General features: G+C 49.2%; 1 protein-coding gene across 3 annotated transcripts; it reads right to left on the bottom strand.

Annotated features, from left to right (window-relative positions):
• Positions 1–22,114, bottom strand: CHST12 (carbohydrate sulfotransferase 12). Of its 3 annotated transcripts, none has more exons than XM_087417477.1 (2): positions 22,062–22,114; positions 1–1,738 (listed from the first exon to the last, which is right to left on the bottom strand). In XM_087417477.1, exon 2 carries the CDS (start codon positions 1,653–1,655, stop codon positions 396–398), a length of 1,260 nt encoding a protein of 419 aa, XP_087273603.1. In that variant the 5' UTR covers positions 1,656–1,738; positions 22,062–22,114; the 3' UTR covers positions 1–395. The 3 variants fall into 3 exon arrangements, with proteins under 3 accessions (XP_087273603.1, XP_087273605.1, XP_087273604.1); XM_087417479.1 differs by having other exon boundaries at positions 22,067–22,099; XM_087417478.1 differs by lacking the exon at positions 22,062–22,114 and adding an exon at positions 7,748–8,677.
• Between the last annotated feature and the right edge of the window lie 586 nt (positions 22,115–22,700).

The raw sequence follows: 22,700 nt of genomic DNA, 5'->3' as shown, positions 1-22,700 counted from the left end.
GAACGAGCAGATGTAACATTTTACTCCATCATTTCCTTCTCCACTTTTCATATTAAATATCTGAAATATATTAATCTTAAAAAACAATATTAACACAGTACTCAATGAATGATAGGCAGTGGAGTAAACAGTCTAGATTGCAAAATTGTACGTTAGTTTAAAAACTGGAGTGTGGGTGTGGTTGTGGGGAGTTCCCAGCTGCCTCGTCAACAGGAGCACTGTGGAATTCTGCAATGTGTCAAATGGGGAGGGAAAAGAAGCCATAAAAAAATACATGTGGCGACCCATCGCCATCCTCAGAAGATGGTCGTGGTATGGCAGACCCTTCGTTCGGTTTTAAAGTAACAACACGAGCAGGGTTTTTTTTTGGTGTTGGGGATTTTCCCCTAATGCCTTCAGTCTCTAAGCAGGTTTTCAGGCTTGGGGTAGCCAAAGAGAACAAAATCTGCTTCATAGAGTTTGTAAAGCTGCTGCCTCCAGGCCAGGGGGATTTTGGCAAACCAGTCCTCCTCCCAGCTGCTGGCAGTCCTGTTCCGGTAACTCGGGGGGAAGTGGAGAAGCTTGTCCACCTTGAGGAGCCGGAGGAGCTGGGCCGCGTCCTGGTCCAGGGTCTCCAGCTTGCCCACAAAGTCGTAGTCGATCTGGCAGGGGTGGCAGAGGCGGTGCACCTGCCTCCAGTGCTCGTTGAAGGGCGCCAGCTTCTCGGTGTGGGGGTCCAGCAGGTACTGGATGAAGTTGGCGAAGGACACCTTGAGGCCCGCGCTGAAGGCCTCGCTGACCGACGCGGGCAGGCTGGTGTGGTTGGAGTACATCTTGAGCATGGGGATGGCGAACTTCCGGTAGAACTCCTCGTTCTCCAGCTCAAACTTGCTGCGGAAGGCCGAGATGAGGCGGACGAAGGGGTCCCGCACAAAGAGGAACTTGGTGTACTTTTTCAGCTTGATCTTCATGAGGTGGCGGGAGAACTTCCCGTAGCGACGCCAAAACTTGTTGAAAGTGAGATGGGTGCTGGAGTTGTGGACGTACTCCCGGGGGATGTCCAGGGGGTCGCGATAGGGGGCGCCCTGGTCCAAGAGGCTCTCGCTCAGGACAATCATTACGCGCTTCCAGTTGGTGCAGGCCACCTTGGGCACGTAGCAGTAGATGACCCCATGGCGGTCGTCCACAATGAGGTGATTCAGCTCGTAGTTGGGGATGTCATCGAAGGAGCGCTCCTTGGTAGGGAACACGAAGCTCGCGTTGGCGCAGAATTCCCGCAGCACGCTCCTCCTCTCGGCCTGCCGCCTGTCCAGGTCTGGGCTCTGCTGGGCATCGTGGGTGGACCAGTCATAGCCCCTCACCCTCTCCTCCATGTTGCTCAGCACAGGCCTGCTGGAGGCCAGCTGGGAGGGCTGCTCTGTCTTTCTACCGGAAAGGACGTTCTGCTTCATGCCGGCACTGAAGAGCTTCTCCAAAAACTCGTCCACGTCTGATGTGAACTCCTTCTCTTCCCCCTGCCCGGGGGTCGGGAGGGGCTCCAGGGGATGCGGCCTGGAAAAGGAAGTGTGCAGGTAGAAGTGGGCGGTGCCCACGTTGTCCCAGTACACGATGATCAGGAGGATCATGAAGACAGAGCCCAGGACCAGCCACAGGCGGAAGAGCCGGGTCTTGGTCATTCTGTCCGTGGACGTGGGGCCCTGGCACCCGTATCCTTTCACTTGAGCTTCATGTAGAGACTGGACACTGCACTCTCGGGCACCTGGAAAGGCAATGAAAAACTACGTTAAAGATGAAGGTCCAGCTGAGGCTTCCTCCTGCCGTCTTAGATCCTGAGGGGACAGGTGCTGGCTGGTGTCTCAGATCCTCTCCCCACTCCGCCGTCATCCGCCCTGCTTCTCCCCCTCCCACCTCCACCCTCCACGAGTTGGATTTTGTTAAGCTGCCTGATCAGGAGCTTCGACTTCTCCGTGTATCGTGACTCACGCTGCTTAGACAGGCCTAAGAGACGAGTGTGACTGACGAGGAGACTGGAGATCCTGTACCCCTGCACCAAAGAAGGGGAGGCCTGACAGAGCAGTCACTGTGTGGAACGCAGACCCCTGTGGGGGGGGCGCCGAGGACAAAAGGAGAGGCAGGACGGCGAAACAAAAAACGGTAACAAGAAGGTAAAGCATAGTGCAGGCCACATCCCACATCTATGACGCCTTGCCTGGTGACACGTCTGGTTCCACCCAGATGGAGCAGCCCCACTCCTCCCAGATCTGTCCCTTGTAACTAAAGAACTATGGACATTACACAACCAACAAGCACAGGAAGACGCTGACAGGAGGGAAGAAGAGGCGAACAGTCTAGGGACGTGCGGACGTGAGGAGCGACAAGGGGGTGAGTTTGCCAGGTTCCTCACTGTCTCCCACACATCCCAGACAGGGCGCTGCAGAAGCCACAGACCCTGAACAGCCAACAGGCACAGGAGAAAAAGCTCCAAGAAGAGTCTGCTCCCAAGAGTTCAGCCCAAGGATGGGAAAGGGTGGCTGTGTTGTAAAGGATTTAACCTCGCCCAGAGAGCTCTGCCCTTCCCTCGGCTCCTGGGAGGGGATCTCTGGGCCCTTGGAAGGTCCTGCCTGACAGGAGCGTCTCTGTTTACCTGGGGGCCTTGGGCCACACTAGATAGCCTAAGAATGTGATTTCAGGTGAGGGCTGTGGGCCACTTGGTATTAGCTCAACCTCTGACCTCCAGGGGCTGGAGACTGAGGTCAGCCACGTTGGGAGTCAACACGTCTACATGACAAAGCCCCAGTAAAGACTCCGGACACCAAGGCTCAGGGGGCTTCCCTGGCAGGCAATACTCTGTGCGTGTCATCACACATCGATGCCGGGAAGTCAGCACTGTCCAGGCCTCTGCTGGGAGGTGACAACTGCAAGCTCCGCGTGGGGACCCTCCTGGACTCTGCCCCCTGCGTCTCTTCACTTGGCTGACTTGAATCTGACTCCTTTGCTGTAATAAACCATAACTGTGAGTACAACATCTTTCAGTGGGTTCTGTGAGTTCTTTTACTTAATTCTCTAACCTGAGGGTGGTCTTGGGGACCCATCCCACACTTTCTACTGGTGTCATAAAGGAGTCTTGGAAACTGTTCCTAACTCTGCAGTAACCTAAGAGCAGAAAAATCTTTTTGGCAATACCCACTCTACTTAAGCCAAACACCAGTGGAAAACCCACACCCACCCCTACAATTTCAGCAGGGCCAAGCAGAGAGCTGATCTTCCATCCTACCCCCTGCCCCGCAAAGGCAGGTGGCACTCTCCTGTCCCCTCACAGGCACCATGTCTGTTGGCAGAGCTGAGCTAGGAGCTGATCTCTCATCCCTCCCTGGCAGACACAGGCAGTGCTCCACCCCAACGGGCAGTGTCTGCGGGGCTGAGCAGGGAGCTGACCTCCCACCCTGCCCATGGATGCAGGTGGTGGGTGCTCCGACTCCCCCTCCAGGGTGGTCTCAGTGTGGTCTAGTGGGGAACTGAGCCTTGACCACACCTGGCACCAACAGGCAGAAGGCGACAGTACAACGTAGGGCAGTCACACTCTGACTTCCCTCCCCTGCAGACAGCAAGGACCAGAGGGAGCTGCCCCCACTCCCGCCTGGTACCACTGGGATGGACTGAGGTGGCAGGAGTCGGGGCCAGTTGGCATTCTGCTTCCTCCCCTCCCCAAGGATGGGAAACACCAGTCATGCAAACATTAATCATCGGGGGCGGCCCCGTGGCGTAGCGGTTAAGTGTGTGCGCTCTGCTGGTGGTGGCCCAGGTTCGGATCCCGGGCGCACGCCGACGCACCACTTGTCAGGCCATGCTGTGGCGGCGTCCCACAAAAAGTGGAGGAAGATGGGCACAGACGTTAGCTCAGGGCCAATCTTCCTCAGCAAAAAGAGGTGGACTGGCATGGACGTTAGCTCAGGGCTGATCCTCCTCACAAAAAAAAAAAATAATAAAATTAATTAAAAAAAAAAAAGAGGTCACCCGCAGGGCCAACATGCCCGTAGTCCCCTGCCAGATCCCTCAGCCAGTGTGTCACCCAGCTTACCTAATATCTTCTGCTAGACTCTTTTCCCCATAGGGTCCAATCCCCCAAGCTACCGGCACCATATCTGGCCCACTCTGCCACCGAGTCCAGGTTCTCCCAGAATCTGGATTCAGAAAGATGAGCAGACAGGCTGGAAAGATGAGTTGAAAATACAGAGATGGACACTGAAACTGGGATAAACGTTCAGCTATCCACGTAGCTCAAAAATAAGCAACCACACAGGATGGGAGAGTGACACATATGAATTGGATACAAGGCAAAAGGGATGAGGTAGACAAAAAAAGTGAATGCAGTGCCGTTTCGCATTCACACACACAAACCTGCAGGTGCAGACCCACTGTACCTGGCCTCTGTGTGGTTCTTACAGGAAACCAGCCACCTGCACTCACGGCAGTCCTGTCACATCAGCCACGCCCTAGGAAACAATGCTAGTCACCCTCACCGGTCCCCAGAAGGCACTAAACTTTTCCAGTGGTCAAATTCATCTCTCTCTCCCATATTTGTGACTGGTCCATCTTACCGCCCTTTCAGGAACGGAGGGTAAAGACAAATAGTGAGTGTGACCTGATCATCTGAGGTTTCTGGAAAAGTTCTAGATCTGCACCCCTATGCTCTGGCATGTACCCCCTCCTTGTACTCTGGGTAGCTGTTAAGGTTACGCGGGTGTCTGCTGGGTGGGTCCCTGCCTCTCCTCGGGCATTTGATCACAGCGGGCTGCTGACAAGTCTCCGATTCTCCTCCCTCCCGGCACCTGCGAAAGAGGAGCAGCTGCAAGGGCGGGGCCTGATTCTCCTCCCTCCCGGCACCTGCGAAAGAGGAGCAGCTGCAAGGGCGGGGCCTGTTAGGCCAGAGGACACGCGTGTCGGGGCTTCAGCTACCTGGAGTGCTGTCAAGTGGGAGAGGGAGCAGGCTTCTCCCGTGCAGCTGCAGAAGACAAACCCAGAAACCGAATTTGCCCAACGAAAGAAGGAACATACTCACAATTACAAATGGCCCAAACCCAGAACAGGCTGTTTTTAAGACATACTGGGCCCACTGTCACTGCACCATCAGAGCACAGACGGATCAGGTCTGGGGGGCGTTCTAGGGGAGAGGCCCGCACCACGCACCCTCTCGCGGCCTCTCCCAGCGTGCACTTCTCTGAGTCTACAGTTCTTGTACACATTCGGCTGTGTACCTGGCACCTAATACAACCTCATGAAATGAACCTAGAAGTTCATGAGGCTGAGATCTGGATGCAATCCCCATCCACCTCTGAAGCTTTTGTTTACTCTTCATTCATCTTTTTCTAATGGAGAAAAGTAACACTACTCACAGAAGACGTGTGTGTGTGAGCGCACAAAGGGAGGTGTGGGCTTTTGCAAGAAAGCTGCTGAGATGGTCATTCTCTGGTCATTGTCACTCTCACCTAGTATTTCCTGAGCCCCCAGAGCTCTCAATTCTGAGCCCCCCAGAAAAGGACACCCAGCCGAGAGTGCAGAGAAACCTGGCCGATCACTACCCTGGGGGGTGGTGGTCACATCTCCCCTCACCCATGTGCCAGGGTGACGCACAGCTTCGTATTTATTATACATTATACATTTATTATATAATTATTACACACTGTGATGGTAATAACTGCATCATACTCGTGGAAACTATTGGGATTGGAAGTGAAATATCCTGCTTGTCTCTTACACAACTGTTGCTGGCCATTTAGCTGGTCCCCTCTGAGTACGTCGTGGGCATCAGGGAATAAGAGCAAGCAGCACTACACCAGCTTCAAATACCCTTTCAGTGGCTATGACCACACAAGGTTACAGCCTTTTTTTTTTTTTTTTGAGAAAGAGTAGCCCTGAGCTAACATCTGTTGCCAATCCTCCTCTTTTTGCTGAGGAAGACTGGCCCTGGGCTAACATCTGTGCCCATCTTCCTCTACTTTATATGGGACACTGCCACAGCATGGCTTGACAAGCAGTGCGCAGGTCTGTGCCAGGGATCCGAACCCGTGAACCCTGGGCTGCCGAAGTGGAGCGCACAAACTTTTACCGCTGAGCCACCGAGCGGGCCCCTACAGCCTATTTTTAAAGATTTTATTTATTTTATTTTTTCCCCCCAAAGCCCCAGTAGATAGTTGTATGTCATAGCTGCACATCCTTCTAGTTGCTGTATGTGGGACTCGGCCTCAGGATGGACGGAGAAGTGGTGCCTCGATGCGCACCCGGGATCCGAACCCGGGCCACCAGCATTGCAGCACGCGCACTTAACCACCAAGCCACAGGGCCGGCCCTAAAGTTAGATCCTAAGAACCCACGTCATCAAGGATGTAAAAAGGTGAACAGTTTCTAGAGATAAAGGTGAAACCACATCAAAACAAAAGGTTTACCCAAGGCTGAGAAAGCAGCAAAGAGAAAAAGTGACTTCAAATGTCAAGTGATTTGAGAGATCAGTTTCCAATTTTAAGATCAAGACCCACAAGCAGGGCCGGCCCTGTGGCTTGGTGGTTAAGTGCGCGCGCTGCGATGCTGGTGGCCCGGGTTCGGATCCCGGGTGTGCATCGAGGCACCACTTCTCCGTTCATCATGAGGCCAAGTCCCACATGCAGCAACTAGAAGGATGTGCGGCTACGACATACAACTATCCACTGGGGCTTTGGGGGGAAAAATAAAATAAAAAAAAAAAAAAAAAAAAAAAGACCCATAAGCAGTGTGATGATGAGTCGAGTCACACAGAGTCCCCGCCGAGGACACAGGCATGAGCCACAGACTAAGGATCGTGCCGTCCTCCACGTATACGGAACGCTGAGAACCAGACAAGTTCTGGTTCTACCAGGCCTGACACCCACGCACCTTGGCTTACTTTTCAGCCGAGAAGTAGTATATGCACATTAACCAATGTCAGTGCCTACAACCTTTTGTAAAAACTCTCTCTTTATTGATAATTTAATAAGTTTCAGTTTAATTGCAAGGAAAGGACATGGTCAAAATATTCTTAGGATAATAACAATATATATAGTGATAATGTCTTGGTAATAGCAACTGCCATTTGATGAGCTCTTCCAATGTGCCAGGCACTGAGAAGAGAAGTGTACACTGCATGTCACTTCACACCCTCTGCACACAATCTCAGGGAGGGCAGTGAACCGTCTTCCAGCTGAGGAAACTGAGGCTCAGAGATGTCAAAGCAACTTCTGAATTCAAGTCTGACTCTAAAAGTCAAGCTCCACACACACGCCCTCAGCTCTCTTACTGTTGAAAGTCCTCTTTCTTCCAAACAGCTTTAGCAAGGTATAACCGGCACACAAGGCACCTATTTAAAATGTACAACCTGATGATGTGAGGTATGTCTGCACCTGGACACCATCGCTACAGCAGACAGTGAACATCTCCATCACCCCAAAAGCTTACTCAAGCCCCTCATAATCTTCTCCCCCCCGCCCCTCCCCTCCCACAAGTGCTGATCTGTTTTCTGTCACTACAAATCAGGCTGTACTTTCTAGAGTGTTATATACATGGAATCACACAGTATGTACGCTGAGATTCATCCACATGGGTGCATACATCAACAGTTCCTTCCCTTCCGCAGCCAAGGTATTCCACTTAACAAGTATTTATGCAGCAGTCATGGTTGGACTTCACACACTCACACACGCACACGTGCACACCCGCCCATGCTTTCCCAGCTCTCCCCAGGGACTGAAGTCACACATACCAGTTTCTTCTTATTCCAAGTTAGATCTGGTCGACAGAGCGGGCCTGGAAGGCTCACGCTTCCTTAGGAGTTCAGCCGCTGACTCTTGTGTCTCTGCCACAAACACGCAGGGGTATCCTGGCTTTTCTGACCCAACGAAGGCACTAGTCCTTGAGGCAAAGAGCACCTCCCAGAACCAGGGTTCCAGTGGGAAGGAGTCCCTGCGCAGAAGGGACGTCAGCCTGGAACCGGCCCCACCCGCTCCCGTTAGGCTCATCGAAGCCGGCAGAGGCGGAACGGACTCCCTTGATGGTTCTTTGTTAACCGTCCCGAGTGTCCTTCTCAAGTTCAAAGAAAGCGTGTCTTCTTTTAACATGAAGATGTTTGATGAAATTAAAGTCACTCTAATGCTTTCCTCATTTGTTGTATTAGCACCAAACGTAACAATCTTTTAGTCTTTAATACATTTCCTGTCTAAAGTCTTGTTCTCAGTCAATCAATAACCTACTGAAGTATGATGGGCACTGACTCCAGAGGAGGAATGAGGAGCCCAGCTGATTTATCTCTGTCTTGCCTGGGCCAGCAGCAGGTCACGCAGCATCATCCCAGGGCTCCTTCCTCATCAGCACAGCAGATCTGCAGCTTTTTTTGAATAGCGACTGAATTGATTGATTTATAATGAGACTTGTAACTTACATCACGCAGATTAGATCACTCCCGTGAACAGCACAGCCTCTCCCTGCGGGCAGCTGCAGGGAAAATTACCAGGTACGATCCAGTCATGTGGTGAGCATGGCCTCCACACAGGGGTCAAGGGCACCACCACCACCGCCCAGCTCCGAGATAGTGTCAGTGAATACCCCTGGAGAGTGGGTGTTTGGGTGATTCTGACTTACTTCTTTATGGCTTTCTGTATTTAAATCTGCTTTTGTTAATATTGAGCATTTATTGTTCTTTACTATCAGAAAAAACAATTTTCCTTTTAAAAAAGATACACAACAATAAGAAATTAAAGCATTAACAACAACAAAAATAGACAAATTGGACTTCATGCAAATTAAAAACTTTTGTGCATCAAAAGACACTATCCACAGAGTAAAAAGGCTCCCACAGCACGGGAGAAAATGTTTGTAAATCATATATACAATAAGGGATTAACATCCAGAATATTTAGAGAACTCATAAAACTCAACAAGAAAAAAAAAATCAAACAACCTGATTCAAGAACGGGCAAAGGACTTGAATAGACATACAAATGGCCAATAAGCACACGAAAAGACGCTCAACATCACTAACTATTAGGGAAATGCAAATCAAGACCACAATGAGATACCACCTTACACCTATTAGGATGGCTACCAAAAAAAAAAAAAAAAACACCCCAGAAAATAGCAGGTATTAGTGAGGATGTAAAGAAATTTGAACCCTGGTGTACTGTTGGTGGGATTGTAAAATGATGCAGCCACTGTGGAAAATAGTGTAGAGGTTCCTCAAAAAATTAAAAATAGAATTACCATATAAAATTATGATATAATTTAATCCAGCAATTCCACTTCTGAGTCTATACTCAAAAGAATTGAAAGCAGGGTCTCAAAGAGATATCCGCACACCCATGTTCATAGCAGCACTATGCACAATAGCTAAAAGATGGAAGCACCCAACTGTCCACTGAAGAAGAAATGGATAAATAAAACGTGCTCCATCCATACAATGTAATATCAGTCAGCTTTAAAAAGGAAGGAAATTCTGACACCTGCTACAACGTGGATGAACTTTGAAGACATTATGCTAAGTAAAATAAGCCAGTCACAAAAAGACAAATACTGCATGATTCTACTTATATGAGGTCCCCAGAGGAGTCAGATTCAGAGAGACAGAAAGTAGAAGAGTGGGTGCCAAGGGCTAGCGGAGGGCGATGGGGAGTCAGTGTTTAATGGGCACAGAGTTTCAGTTTTGGAAGATGAACAAGTTCTGGAGATGGATGGTGGTGATGGTTGCACAACAACGTGAACACCACTGAACTGAACACTTAAAAGTGGTTAAGATGATAAATTTTATGTGTATTTTACTGCTATAAAAAAATTGGAAAAAAAAGAATGAGTTAGAGCTATAACAGTGGACTTGGGCGAACTTCCAAGAGGTATTGTTGAATGAATAAAGCAAAATGCAGGACAGTATGTCAAAAAAAAAAAAAAAAGGCTTTAAATCTGGTTGAGAATTGTAACAGAGGCTGAACTCAGAGCCTGCCACTGAAACAACTTACCCTCACAACCTTGCACCAAAGCTCAACAGGCTGACTTTTGTTTATTAGACAAACATTAGTTTTAAAAATTGATAATGGGCAGGTGGGTGCATGAAAACAAGACAGGTCTTGCCTCTGAGGCAGCCCAAACCCCATGTGTCTAGTTAGTCAACGGCGAGGCTGGTCCCGGGAGCCTTGTCTCACCCTGCAGTCCTCCATGGAACTAGGTTTGCTTCGGCTGCAGCCCTTTCCAGGCCTTTCCAAATCAAGGTGACGACCACCTAAACACCACGCTGAGACAGCAGTTACCGATGAGGCTGAGGCCATGGCTCATTTTTAACATCAAGGAACAAGGGCGGTCCTTTGTGTTGTCATTTCTAACCTCAAACAAGCCACATAAACAGCAGTTGTGGAAACAGGACGGGCTGAGTGCATTAAACGGCCTGTGGGGGCAGTCCTGTGAAGGAAAGGGCTGTGGCTACTTTAAAACACGCATGGACCATCAGTTCACAGTTTCTTAGAACTGCAAAGAGAAAGAGAAAAAGACTACCAGAGAGCACAGCCAACAACGAGGTTTACTTTTTAAAAGGGAATGGGACATCTAGGAATTTCTGGCCCAGGTACCCAGGCAGCTCAAGCCAGATGCTCTGGATAGCACTTCAGTGCCTTCTGGGATGAGAGAAGCACGGTGGGGAAAGCCAGCCAAGGTCGTGGTCCTGACCTCTTCAAAAGCATGTCAGGGGACAACACTGACCTCATAAAGTAATTTTTCATTCTAACAATAAGGGCATTATTTCCAAACGTAAATCTCCCACTATTTCAGAAAGCAGTCAACAAACAGCCCCACAAGTTTTGAAGAAGCGGAGCCTGGAGAGGCTTCACAGAGGACATGATTTACAGCTGGCCTGCTGCGTGTCAGTTCCCAGCTTCTGTCTCCTGCAAGAGAACTGATGGCAGAGTCTCATCCCAAAGCCTCACCTTCCAGGGGCTGGTTTTCTATAACGGCTTTGTCAAAGGCCTCAGAAACGCTACCGATCAAGAATCAGGTCAGGTTTAACCCCAAACACTGTGGCTAGGCAGACAGCACTGTTTCTTAGCTGAGGGTGAGCTGGTTAAGCATTTCTTTTCATGCACACAACATGGCAGGGTATGATGCCAGGGGCACACTTGGTAGCCCCAGGAAGCAAGCTCCCCACACTGGCTGCCCACGTAAGGCCACTGGTCCGAAGCAGCCCTCACCCCAAGAGCAGGCAAAAATGAGAGGAAAGAGAGGGTGGTCTGTAGCAGACAGCTGGGGGCTGAGCTCCCTCACATCCAGGTGCGTGTCATCCTGATCTGGAAGAGAGGGGCACATAGCCAGACCCACATTAAGACCTATAGAAGGGCATTTTGCACACATTTACGGCAGAACTAGTCCAAAAGGTCAAGCGTTATATGCTGGTTAATTATATGTGTCAACTCGACTGAGCCACGGGTTGCCCAGATAGTTGTCACACATTATTCTGGGCATGTCTGTGAGGTGAGCGTGTTTCTGGATGAGATGAACACTTGAATCAGTAGACTGAGGAAAGCAGATGGCCCTCCCCAGTGTGGGTGCGCCTCATCCAATCTGTTGAAGGCCTGAATAAAACAAAAAGGAGGAGGAAGAGAGAATTCCCTCTCTCCGCCTTACTGTTTTCGAGCTGGGACATCGGTTTCCTGCCTTCAGACTCGGACTGTACTGGAACTTACACCATCAGCTCTCCTGGTTCTCAGGCCTTCAGACTTCGGATGGAACATCCATCAGCTCTCCTGGCTCTGAACTTCTCAGCCTCCACAATCACGTGAGCCAATTCCTTATAACAAATCTCTTTGTACACACACATATGCACACGTCCTATTGGTTCTGTTTCTCTGGGAACCCGGACTAACATATATATTTGCTTTGTCATTTGGACTGGGGTTGGTTGTGTGTGTGTGTGCGTTTACTACGTATTATAGATAGAAGTGATCAAGCCAGTGAGAACTGAACTGTAAGTGTTAAGAAATGGAAACTAATGTATTTGCCACCGTGGAAAGGAATGTTAACTACAGAGAACTCTGGCCACTATCCAACACAGGTATTCCAGAGGGAGGGGTTGCGATTCGTTTCTTCCCATATAGATACCCAGTTGTTCCAGCACAATTTGTTTTAAAAAAAACAAACATCCTTTCCTGATTAAATCACTTTGGCACCTCTGCTTTTCTTTCTGTTTTTTAATCAGGTTTATTGAGGTCTGATTTACACACGATAAAACTCACTCTCTCTAACTGTATAGTTTGATGAGTTTTGGCAAATGTACACTACAATTAAGATGCGCTACAATTAAATACAGAACATTTCCATCAACCCCAAAAGTTCCCTCATCCTCCCCCAACACTCAGCCCCAGGCAACTGCCAATCTGTTTTCTGTCCTATAGTTTTGCCTTTTCTAGAATGTCACACAAACAGAATTATACAGGATGTAGGCTCTTATATGGCTTCCTTCACTTAGCAAGATGCTTTTGAGATTCTTCCAAGTTGTTGCTTGTGTCCGTGGTAAGTTCTTTTTTTACCGCTGAGTAGTATTCCACTGTATGGCTACACCACTATTTGTTTATCTATGTACCAATTGATGGACTTTTGGGTTAGTTCCCTTTTTTTGGCTATTACGAATAAAGCTGATATCAACCTTTTTTGCATAGAGATCAAAATTTTTTTTTATGCTGAGACTTTTAAAAAGTCAGAAAAGGGGCCAGCCCAGTGGCGTAGCAGTTAAGTTCGCGCGTTCTGCTTCAGCGGCCCAGGGTTCGCTGGTTCGGATCCTGGGTGCGGCCCTACTCACCACTCATCAAGCCATGCTGAGGCAGCATCCCACAGGGAAGAGCTACAACTCTACAACTATGATATACAACTATGTACTGGGGCTTTGGGGACCAAAGAAAAAAAGAAAAAGAGGAAGACTGGCAACAGAAGTTAGTGCAGGGCCAATCTTCCTCAAAAAAAAAGAAAAAGTCAGAAAAGATGGTATTAAAAAATACCAAGCAGATTTTTCAGCTCCTCGAAGGTTCTACAAGATCCATAAAAGTAGATATTCTATAATAATGCTTAGGGACTCTATTTAAAGAGCAATCAAACTGACCATCAAAACATGATATACAAATCTTAGATTATCAATGATTTTCCAACTATGAAATTTTAAGGGCTCAAGCGATTATAGCAAGGTTGCAAGATACAAGGTTACTATGTAAAAGTCAGCTGCTTTCCTATATACCAGCAATGAACAATGGAAATATGAAATTAAAAACACAATCCCATTTACATAAGCACACCCCACAATGAAATACTTAGGTATAAATCTAACGAAACATGTACAAGATCTGTATGAGGAAAACTACAAAACTCTGGTGAATGAAATCAAAGAAGAACTAAATAAACAGAGAGATACCCCATGTTCAAAGGACTAAGGATAGGAAGACTCAATATTGTCAAGGTGTCAATTCTTCCCAACTTAATCTATAGATTCAAGGAAATCTCAATCAAAATCCTAGCAAGTTATTTTGTGGATATCAACAAACTGATTCTAAAGTTTACACGGAGAGGCAAAAGACCCAGAATAGCCAACACAATATTGAAGGAGAAGAGCAAAGTTGTTAGACTGATGCTACTTGACATCAAGACTCACCATAGGGCCGGCCCCATGGCTTAGCGGTTAAGTGCGCGCGCTCTGCTACTGGTGGCCCGGGTTTGGATCCTGGGCGCACACCGATGCACCGCTTCTCCGGTCATGCTGAGGCCGTGTCCCACATACAGCAACTAGAAGGATGTGCAACTATGACATGCAACTATCTACCGGGGCTTGGGGGGAAAAAAAAAAAAGGAGGAGGATTGGCAATAGGTGTTAGCTCAGAGCCAGTCTTCCTCAGCAAAAAGAGGAGGATTAGCACAGATGTTAGCTCAGGGCTGATCTTCCTCACAAAAAAAAAAAAAAAAAAGACTCACCATAAAGCTACAGTGATCAATACAGTGTGGTACTGGCAAAAGAATAGACAAATAGATCAATGGAACAGAACAGAGAACCCAGAAATACAATCAACTGATCTTCAACAAAGGAGCAAAGGCACAACGATGCAAAGATAGTCTGTCTCTTCAACAAATGGTGCTGGAACAACTGGACATCCACATGGGGAAAAAAAAAGAATCTAGATACAGACCTTACTCGCTTCACAAAAATTAACTCAAAATAGATCACAGATCTAAATGTAAAATGCAAAACTATAAAACTCCTAGAAGACAACATAGGAGAAAACCTAGATGACCTTTGGTAAGGTGATGCCTTTTAGATACAACACCAAAGATACTATTCATGAATGAAATCATTGTCCACACAAAGACCTGTACAAGAATGCTCATTGCAGCTTTATTCAAAACAGCTATAAACTGAAAACAATCCAGGGGTCCACCAACAAGCACAGGAATAAACACACTGTGGTGTACTCATTCAGTGGAAAACTACTTAGCAATAAAAAGAACAAACCACTGAGTCACCCATCAACACAGGGAACACCATGGATGAATCTACAGATACTATGCTGAACAAAAGAACACAGACACAAGAGTACACACCTCAGGATTCCAATTATAGGGAGTCTGAAACAGGCAAAAATAGTGACAGAAATCATAGACTGCAAAGGAACAGGAGGAAACTCTGAGTAATGGAAATGTTCTGATATGATTTTGGTGATACTTACACAGGTGGATACATGCGTCCACATTCATTGAACTATATAGTTAAAATGTGTGCATTTTACTACGTGTATATTATACCTCAATACATTTGATTTCAAGGAAAAAAAATGTTAGTGGTCTTCCTAAGTCAATCTCCAGAAGCTAAAACTCTTCTCTTCAACATGAATGCCATGAACCAGCTCTGATTTCCACAATACAGAATAAAAACACAGCACCCAAGTCCTACAGAGACATTTAGAGACCGGGAGAAGAGGGCAGGAGTTCTGAGGCCAACTCCAGTCTTCCAGGGCGGCCTGGGGCATCACTTTAAGTCTGAGGTTCAATTCTTCCTCTATAAAACAAGACCAATAGGGGCCTTTCTGCTAACCAGAGCCACTGAGAGTATGAAAACGAGAAAATAGCAGCTGAGTGTTTTGTAAAATAGTATAACACCCTCTTTAGACCATACCACTGGCCTGATTTATCTTTCCACCTTCATCGGGCCCTCAAATATTTGTATTATATAAATATAACATGTTATTTTTATTATGACTCATGCTTTCTACCAATAGCCAGTTACCAGCAGTCAAAGAAAACGGCATGTTTTCAATTGATTCTATAATAATAATAGCTAATGTTTCAAAAGTGTTGTTACAAGGCCTTGCATATATTAATTTATTTAATCCTCACATTAACTGTGATGAAATTGGGGCAAAACAGGCAACTTGCCCAAGTCTACAAAGCTAGCAACTGTTCAGAGCGGGCATTTGAACTCAGGCCATTGATTTGAGAGCCTACCTTCCTACCCACTCCACTCCACCAAGCCTCTGCAGGATATAGTTAATGCAGAATTGGTTGGTTTTTACTAGACACTCAGACTTTTAGTACCTTTATCTCTGAGAGAATTTGCTTCTTCTTGTCCAAATAACCAACTTCTGAGCATTAAATCAACTGACATGACCTTCATTAAGAAGTCCAAGAATGTTTCAAGTTTTATTTATTTATGCTACTGGCAAAAAGACCAGAAACTACCTACATCTCTTCCAGCTTTGCAAACACTATATAAGGCAAATAATTCACTGTGGTTCCCACCACTGTAGTCAACAGAAATTCGGACAGTTTCTGTTAGCGGTGTCAACATTTACTCTCTGCACCCTGTGCCATCCAGCCCTGGAACTGACGCTCTGGTGCTGGATTAAAACCCCCTTTGTAAGACAGACTTTCCCTAGGTACCACCTAGGTACCTCCCTAGGGTTTATTTGCTTATAAAATTACTTCATTTGTATTCAGTTAACCCCGTGAAGTAAATCTGACACTGTATCCACATAAAAATAAGTAATAAATGGTCACATTGATGGGAACGGAAGGTTGATGTACATCCCAGAAGACCTAAATGAAAATGGAGCCTGAACTAGGCCTCTGAAGGGAAGTAACTTCCCCACAGAGCCGGGCCCAGCACAGACGGGTCTCTGCTCACACTGGTCTCTCCGTCCCTGGTCTCCAAGCCCCGTCCGTATCTCACAAGTAGACAGGATACTAGTGCCCATGTACCAGTCCCATATTCCCAAACTAGAGTTCAAGTTCTTAGAAGACACAGATCATGTCTACTACATTTCCATATTCCTCACAAGACTCAGATGTTTGTTGCATGGTATTTGACTCTGGAATCCAAATAACTCATTTCTCAGAGTTAAGTCAAAGAAATTATTTCAAGGGAAAATAATGATAAGAAATTTACCATGATTAGTTTAAGAACCTGCTTGGGGCTTTACCTTCGAAACAGATGCAGACTCTAACCTCTCCCAGCCCCTCCACCGCACCAACTCTCCCCCTGCCCTGTCCAAGCCACCATCCCCTCTCACCTGCATTACCGCAACCGCCTCGACAGTCTCCCTGCTTCTGCTCTCGAGCCCAAACAATCCATTTTCAACCCAGTGGTCACAGTTACTCTGTTAAAAGTCAGGTCATGTCCCGTCTCTGCTCAAAACTCTCCAATCACTGGAGTTTAATGGCTTCCCATTTCCCATCCTTACAATGGCCCATGACAAGTCCTATATGACTGGGATCCCACACTCTCATCTCTCCCACTGCCCCCCCCCCACTGGCCCCACTGCAGCCACAGCAGCCCCCTTGCTGTTCATCAACTACTCTGACCAGGCTCCCCTGCCTGACCTGCATTCACTGGCCTACACCGGGGTTTCCTGCGGCTCAATCCCCCCTTCCTTCTGATCTCTGCTCAGAGCTCACGTCATCAGGGAAGGCCTCCCTGACCACCCCCAGCCCCAGCCCTGCTGTTTCCCCAGGGCTTTGTCGTCACCTCCAGCACTACCTAGTCACTGGTTATGTGCTCACTGTCTGTCTCTCAGCACAGAATATACACTTTAGAGGGCAGGTCCTGGCCCGTTCATCACAGCTGCAGCCTCAGGGCTCAGACCAGTGCCCGGCACACAGTAGGGACTCAACAAAGAGTTGTTATGCTAACAATAACCAGATAAACACGAGGGGCCCTGATTTCATAATCTCTGAAACTGGGGGACAGGTAAGGAAGAGTTCATAATAATATTCTCTCTACTTTTGGATATGTCTAAAAATCCTTTTAACAAGTTAAAAGAAAAAAAAAGCTAAACGAGGCAAATCTCTGATATGTAACCATAGCTAGGAGACAGGATACAGAGAACAATTACAATAAGGAAGAGGAAATAAGAACAAGCAAACTCGCCTGATAAGAAAAGGGCCTGGTGAGCGATCTCCCTGCACAAGACAGAGGCAAGATCAGGGTCTCTCCCTCCAGAGTCAGACGCCTCCTGCGACTCTGTCTTTATCTTGAGCAATGTGATGCACACATATTAAAGATTAAATCGTTCTCAGGACTTTACTACAAAACACAGCAGCCCCCATCCCTTTCCCATTACCCACCTCCATCCTTCTCCCTCATTCTTCTAGCTGAATCCTTTGGTGGTACCTCCTTCCTCTAGGAGGTAACCTGACCGGATTGCTCCATGTGGGCATCATCTATTCACCTCCCACGATGGCAGGTGGAAACCCAGCCGCCCTTCCTTCCCCTCGACCTGTTCCACAGCCACGCCCTGCTCATCCCCGCACCTTCTCCAGACAGGCATATCATCATTTCAATTAGAGCAATATTCGATGTTTACATAAATGATTATCATTGTGCAAAGGCTATTCACAGCTGAGCCTTCAGTACACCATAATTATTTTTCTTTTCCCGCACAACGGTTTATTTTCCCTGCAACTAATAACAGTCTTGTGTTCTCGTTTGCTTTGTTTTCTATGTACTTATCACTAATCCAGCCCCAACTCCGCCAACCGTCTAAATCTCCTCTCCAGATGTTCCAGCGCATCAGGTGCCCTATCAATTTCATCCTTCCCCAAAACTCTCTTTGAGGAGCCTCTGACCGGCTCGGGTCACGAGACGCCTGCTCTCCAGGCCCGGTGCCTGGCTGGCATCCTCATCTCTCCAGCTCATCTAGCGGATTCTTTTCACCTCTCTTCTGAGGAAAATCTTGTGTCCTCTAGCTCTGCCTTTCCAGATTCACCACCTCATTCTGGGAGAGCATGCCTGCCAGTCACTTCACTAAAGTCCAGGAGAGGGGAACTTTTGGAGCATGTCTGAAAATATCTTTATTCTACCCTCCTTTGCCTGAGTATGAAGTTCAAGGTGGAAAATATTTTCCTTCAGCATTCTGAAAGCCAGGCTCTCTTGTCTTCCAGTTTCCGGTGTTGCTGTAGATGGGTCCTCAAGCCATTCTGCTTCCTTCTGTGATGACCTATTGGTGGCCTGTTTTTACTGTTTCTCTAGAAGCTGGCACAATCCTCTTTGTCTCAGAGTTCTGAAATTTCACAACAGCATGCCTCCACTCTCTCTCTATCTGAACTCTCATTCCCTAAATTCCGGAACCGACAGCTTCAGACGCACTTCCAAATAGCTCTCTTGCTTCCCAAACCCTCACTAGTCGCTGTTGGAAACTTGGCACCCCTCACCATCCACACTTGCTCCCCACTCGCTGAATACCCCAAACAGGAACCCACCAAGACTGGGAGAGAGAAGGCTACCTGCATGTTCATCCGTGGTGCTGGTCCCTCAGGGGCCCCTTCTATGCAGAGAGTTCTGGTTCTAGGAGGTTATCGTGTACCATTCTGTGGATGATTTCCTCCCACGTTCATCTTACTGAAACTCTTATTCTTCAGCTGTCGGCCTCCTGATCTGCTCCTTTAATTTCCTTTTTTCTCTTATTTTCCATCTCTGTGCTTTTCAATTCATCTCTCTAAGTCCCTCCACTTTATATTTTACCCACCAACTGAATTTTTTATTTCTGCCATTGTGTTTTTTATATCCAAGAGTCTTCTTTTTGGTTCTTTGAACACTCCTTTTTTTAGAGCATCCTGTTCTTGCCTCATGCATGCAACATGGTCTCTTATCTCCAAGTGTGTATCAGTGACAGTCTGTTTTCAAGTCTTCTTCCTCCACACTCTCCACCGCCTCCAATGTGTTCCATGGTCTCCATCTTCCGAATCAGAGGTCTCCTCATGTGTCCTGGCTATCTGTTCCTGTTTAAGGGGTGGGGGATTAAAAGAACTTGGAAGCTCTGAACCTGGGAGGGGGTTATTAATTATGAGCTTCATTAGCAAGTGATCCAGCAGGGCCTCCTGACTGGGGACCCCTGATGTCACTATTTTTAGGTCCTTTCTTCTGGGCTACACACACTCCCCAAAGACCCTTCCATTCTCCTGCCTGGAAGGGAAAGCACCAGCTGGTCGTGTTCTGGAGCCGAACAGGCTGCATTCGCTTCATCCTCTTGTGTTGTGTGTGGCTGTGCTCCCCTCTCCCCCTATTCAACTCTGCCCGGTGTTCCCCATTCCTCTCTGAAATATTTTTAAAGTTCTCTCAACAGTCACAGAAACCACCACCTTGGTTAACTGCAGGAAGTACTGAGTTACTGAATCAGTTATCATTAGGTATGTCTGTTGGCAAGAGACTGGGGACATCAGCCCCGGCTGCAGCCACAGACACACTAAGTAGGTGTGAAACCAACCACTACTTTCTTAAGAGAAGCAGAAAGAAACAATTTGAAAATCAAAAATAAGATACCAGTTTTCTTAAAAATGAGAGACTAGCTACATTTGTTTCAGTAGGATCAATAACTAGTCTCTCTTCCACGAATGGCACCTCAGCCTGGAGACCTTTCCAGAAGAGAATCCCCACCAGCCTTGATGAATGTGCAGTAATGGCAATAAACTGCACATCCAATGTCAGCCATCCGACAGGCTTCTCCTCCCCACTCTTCCCTTCCAAGCTGGTATTTCCCAGATTCCATCCTGGGACACACTCTTTCTCTATGAGAGCACATCTCATGTGGGATGGCCCAGAAACACCACAAATTCTCCAAGTCTAACCATCAAATGCGGTTTCGCCCCTCCCCTCTCCAAACTCGCTCCAGCACTCCTCAGCACAGGTGCCAGCGCCGTCTTGGCCACTGTCCTGGACCCACGCCCCCACGACTCTGCCCAACTCGGTCTCCACCTCCCCACCTCCGGACTCACTAGTGTTACTTTTCTGAAGCACAGCTCTATCATATCCCACCCAAAATCTCGACTACTCCTCACTGAAGGGATAAAAATCCAAACTCTCTAGAACAGCATTCAAAACCCTTCTGTCAGAAACCTCTTTCCAGTCTCGGCCTCCACCCTCATCCTCAAACCCCTCCCACAATGAATACAGGGACTCACTGCCCCCCAAATGTCCTATTCGCTTCCACGTCTCTGCATGCCCTGCTGCCTCCTCCTGGAATGTTCTCCCCAACCTTCACTCAGCCTTCAAAGTCCCATTCACAAGTCGTCTCCGCCGTGGAAAACTTCTCCAACACCGAGAAATAAGCTTGGCTGCTTCCTCTTTCTTCACCGTTTTGTAAGTGCCTGGGTGACAGCACCAGCCACACCATGTTAAAGTCAGGCTAACTGCACACCAGCAGCCAGTCCCACCTGGCATCCTGCAGATGATCAGAAGCTCTGTGTTTGCTGAACTGATGACACAGCCGCACACTGAGTAACAATGACCAGGACCGCTGGCCTGAAAAAGCCAGCCCAAAGTCCTATCAACTAATTTGCGAGAAAACGAACCATCTGTGCAATTCCATGTAGCACGCTCCCCATTCACAGCAGTGCCACCTTCACATAAGCGATCTCCTAACATCCCGGTGTTCTCTCATTTTCCACCCAGACACCAGCCCTGACTCACACTGCCCACTCCAGACATTCACAGAGAAGGGCTGCCTGTGTCCTGGTGTGGGGGCAGGTGATGACCAGCTGAGCCACCTCCCAGCCACCCTCGGCCTGGACCCACACTCCAGGGGACACCACCCTGAAAGATGCACTTGTACCCGCTCTGCCTGCAATTCACATTCTCCTTCTCCCCAGTCCCCGGAGTCCCTCCGGCGTCGATTTATAAAACAAATAATTTAATGATCAAGGGAACACTATGGCTTGTTGTGCTGGGCGCCAGACAGAACCTCAGCTCCGGCCAACGGTTTGTCAGTAATGACTTGGTGGCCAGGAGCCCAAAGAGAGGATGTAAGTCCTACTGTTGGCGACTAATACATGGTTTCCTCTCCTCGACCAGGAAGAACTGCTGTTTCTGGAGCAAAGGGTTATCTAAGTGACAGTGTTCCGAGACCCGCCGGGATCCCCGGGGTCTGCAGTGGCTGTCAGTGGTCAGTGGTCAGCAGACCGCGGGAAGCCAAGCTCAGGCGACAGGGAAATGCCCACAGCTTGAGGATGCCGAGAAACTCTCCAGCTCTCCGAGGAGCTGGTGGAGGGGTCAGCCCGGGACCTCGGCCACGCCGCGGGTCCCCACACGGGGACACTCCGGTGAAAGGCTTCCGGGACACTGCGGCATCTCTGCCGGCTCTGCACAGTTATTGATTTTCCTTCCAGACTCCCGAGGAGCCCAGAAAGGAAGCGGATGAGCGTGAAGGAGGATGCCCCCACCGCCGCCGTCCCCCAGCAGGGCCAGACCGCCTGGCCCCCGCGCAGGGCGACAGCAGCCGGGCGGGGACCGGCCCACAGCGGGAGCTGACCGAGCGCGGAGCCTCCCTGAGGGTGGGCGCCCCGCGCACCGTCCCCAGTCTCCCCCTCCCCGCGAGGGCCGGGATCAGAGAAGGTGTGAGCCAGGCCAAGGTCACACAGCGGCGGCGCGGGGGCTGGGCCGGGGCCGCGGCGCCGGACCGGCCCGGGCAGCTGGAGGAGCAGGGACCGCCTGGCCCGGGACCCCCGCCCGCGACCCTCACCCGCGCCTCTCGCCCCTCACTTCACCGCGCGCCCCTCGCCTCGCCCGGCACCCCTGACCTCACCTCACCTCCCGCCTCTGCCGCCGCCGCCGCCGCCGCCGCCGCCGTCTCGCGACCCGCGGACCCTCCCGAGGGCGCCCCTCCGCCGGCCCCGCCCCCGGCACCGGAGCCCCGCCTCCCGCTCCTCTTCTCGCGAGAAGTCGCGATCGCCGGAGGGGCCACGGAGACCGAGGGGCGCCCTCCACGCGCCTGCGCCCTCCGCATTCCACCTCCGCCCTCCCCAGCCAGTGCCATGTGGCGCCGTATTTACGACCCAAGATAGGCCCCGCCCCCTGGCCGCGAGCCCCGCCCCCTTCCCCAGCAGCCAATCCTGTTCAGCGGGGCGCGGCGTTGGCTCCGCCTCCAGTGGGGCGAGCGCGGGCAGCCGCCCGGCGCGGGGCGCTGCTGTGCGAGCGCAGCGCGGTGTGGCAGCCGGTACAGTCTCAACCAACACTTATGCAGCGGCTACTGTCTACCAGACCGGTTCGCGAGCACCGACTGGTTGCAGAGGATTGTGATGCTCCCCAGCCAGGGCCTTGGATTCGCTATGTGTCGTTGGGCAAGTGACAGAACCTCTCTGAGGTTGTCCATCAAATAGGGTAGTGACGTCACCCTGCGGGATTTAGTGAGACCCAAATAAGATGGTGCATGTAAAGCGCTTAG

Source organism: Ceratotherium simum, chromosome 26 (assembly GCF_057802395.1).
Source record: "Ceratotherium simum simum isolate JZ-2026a chromosome 26, ASM5780239v1, whole genome shotgun sequence".
Lineage (NCBI taxonomy): Eukaryota > Metazoa > Chordata > Mammalia > Perissodactyla > Rhinocerotidae > Ceratotherium > Ceratotherium simum.
The sequence above is the reverse complement of the archived record's forward strand: the minus strand, read 5'-3'. Positions and strand labels throughout refer to the sequence as shown.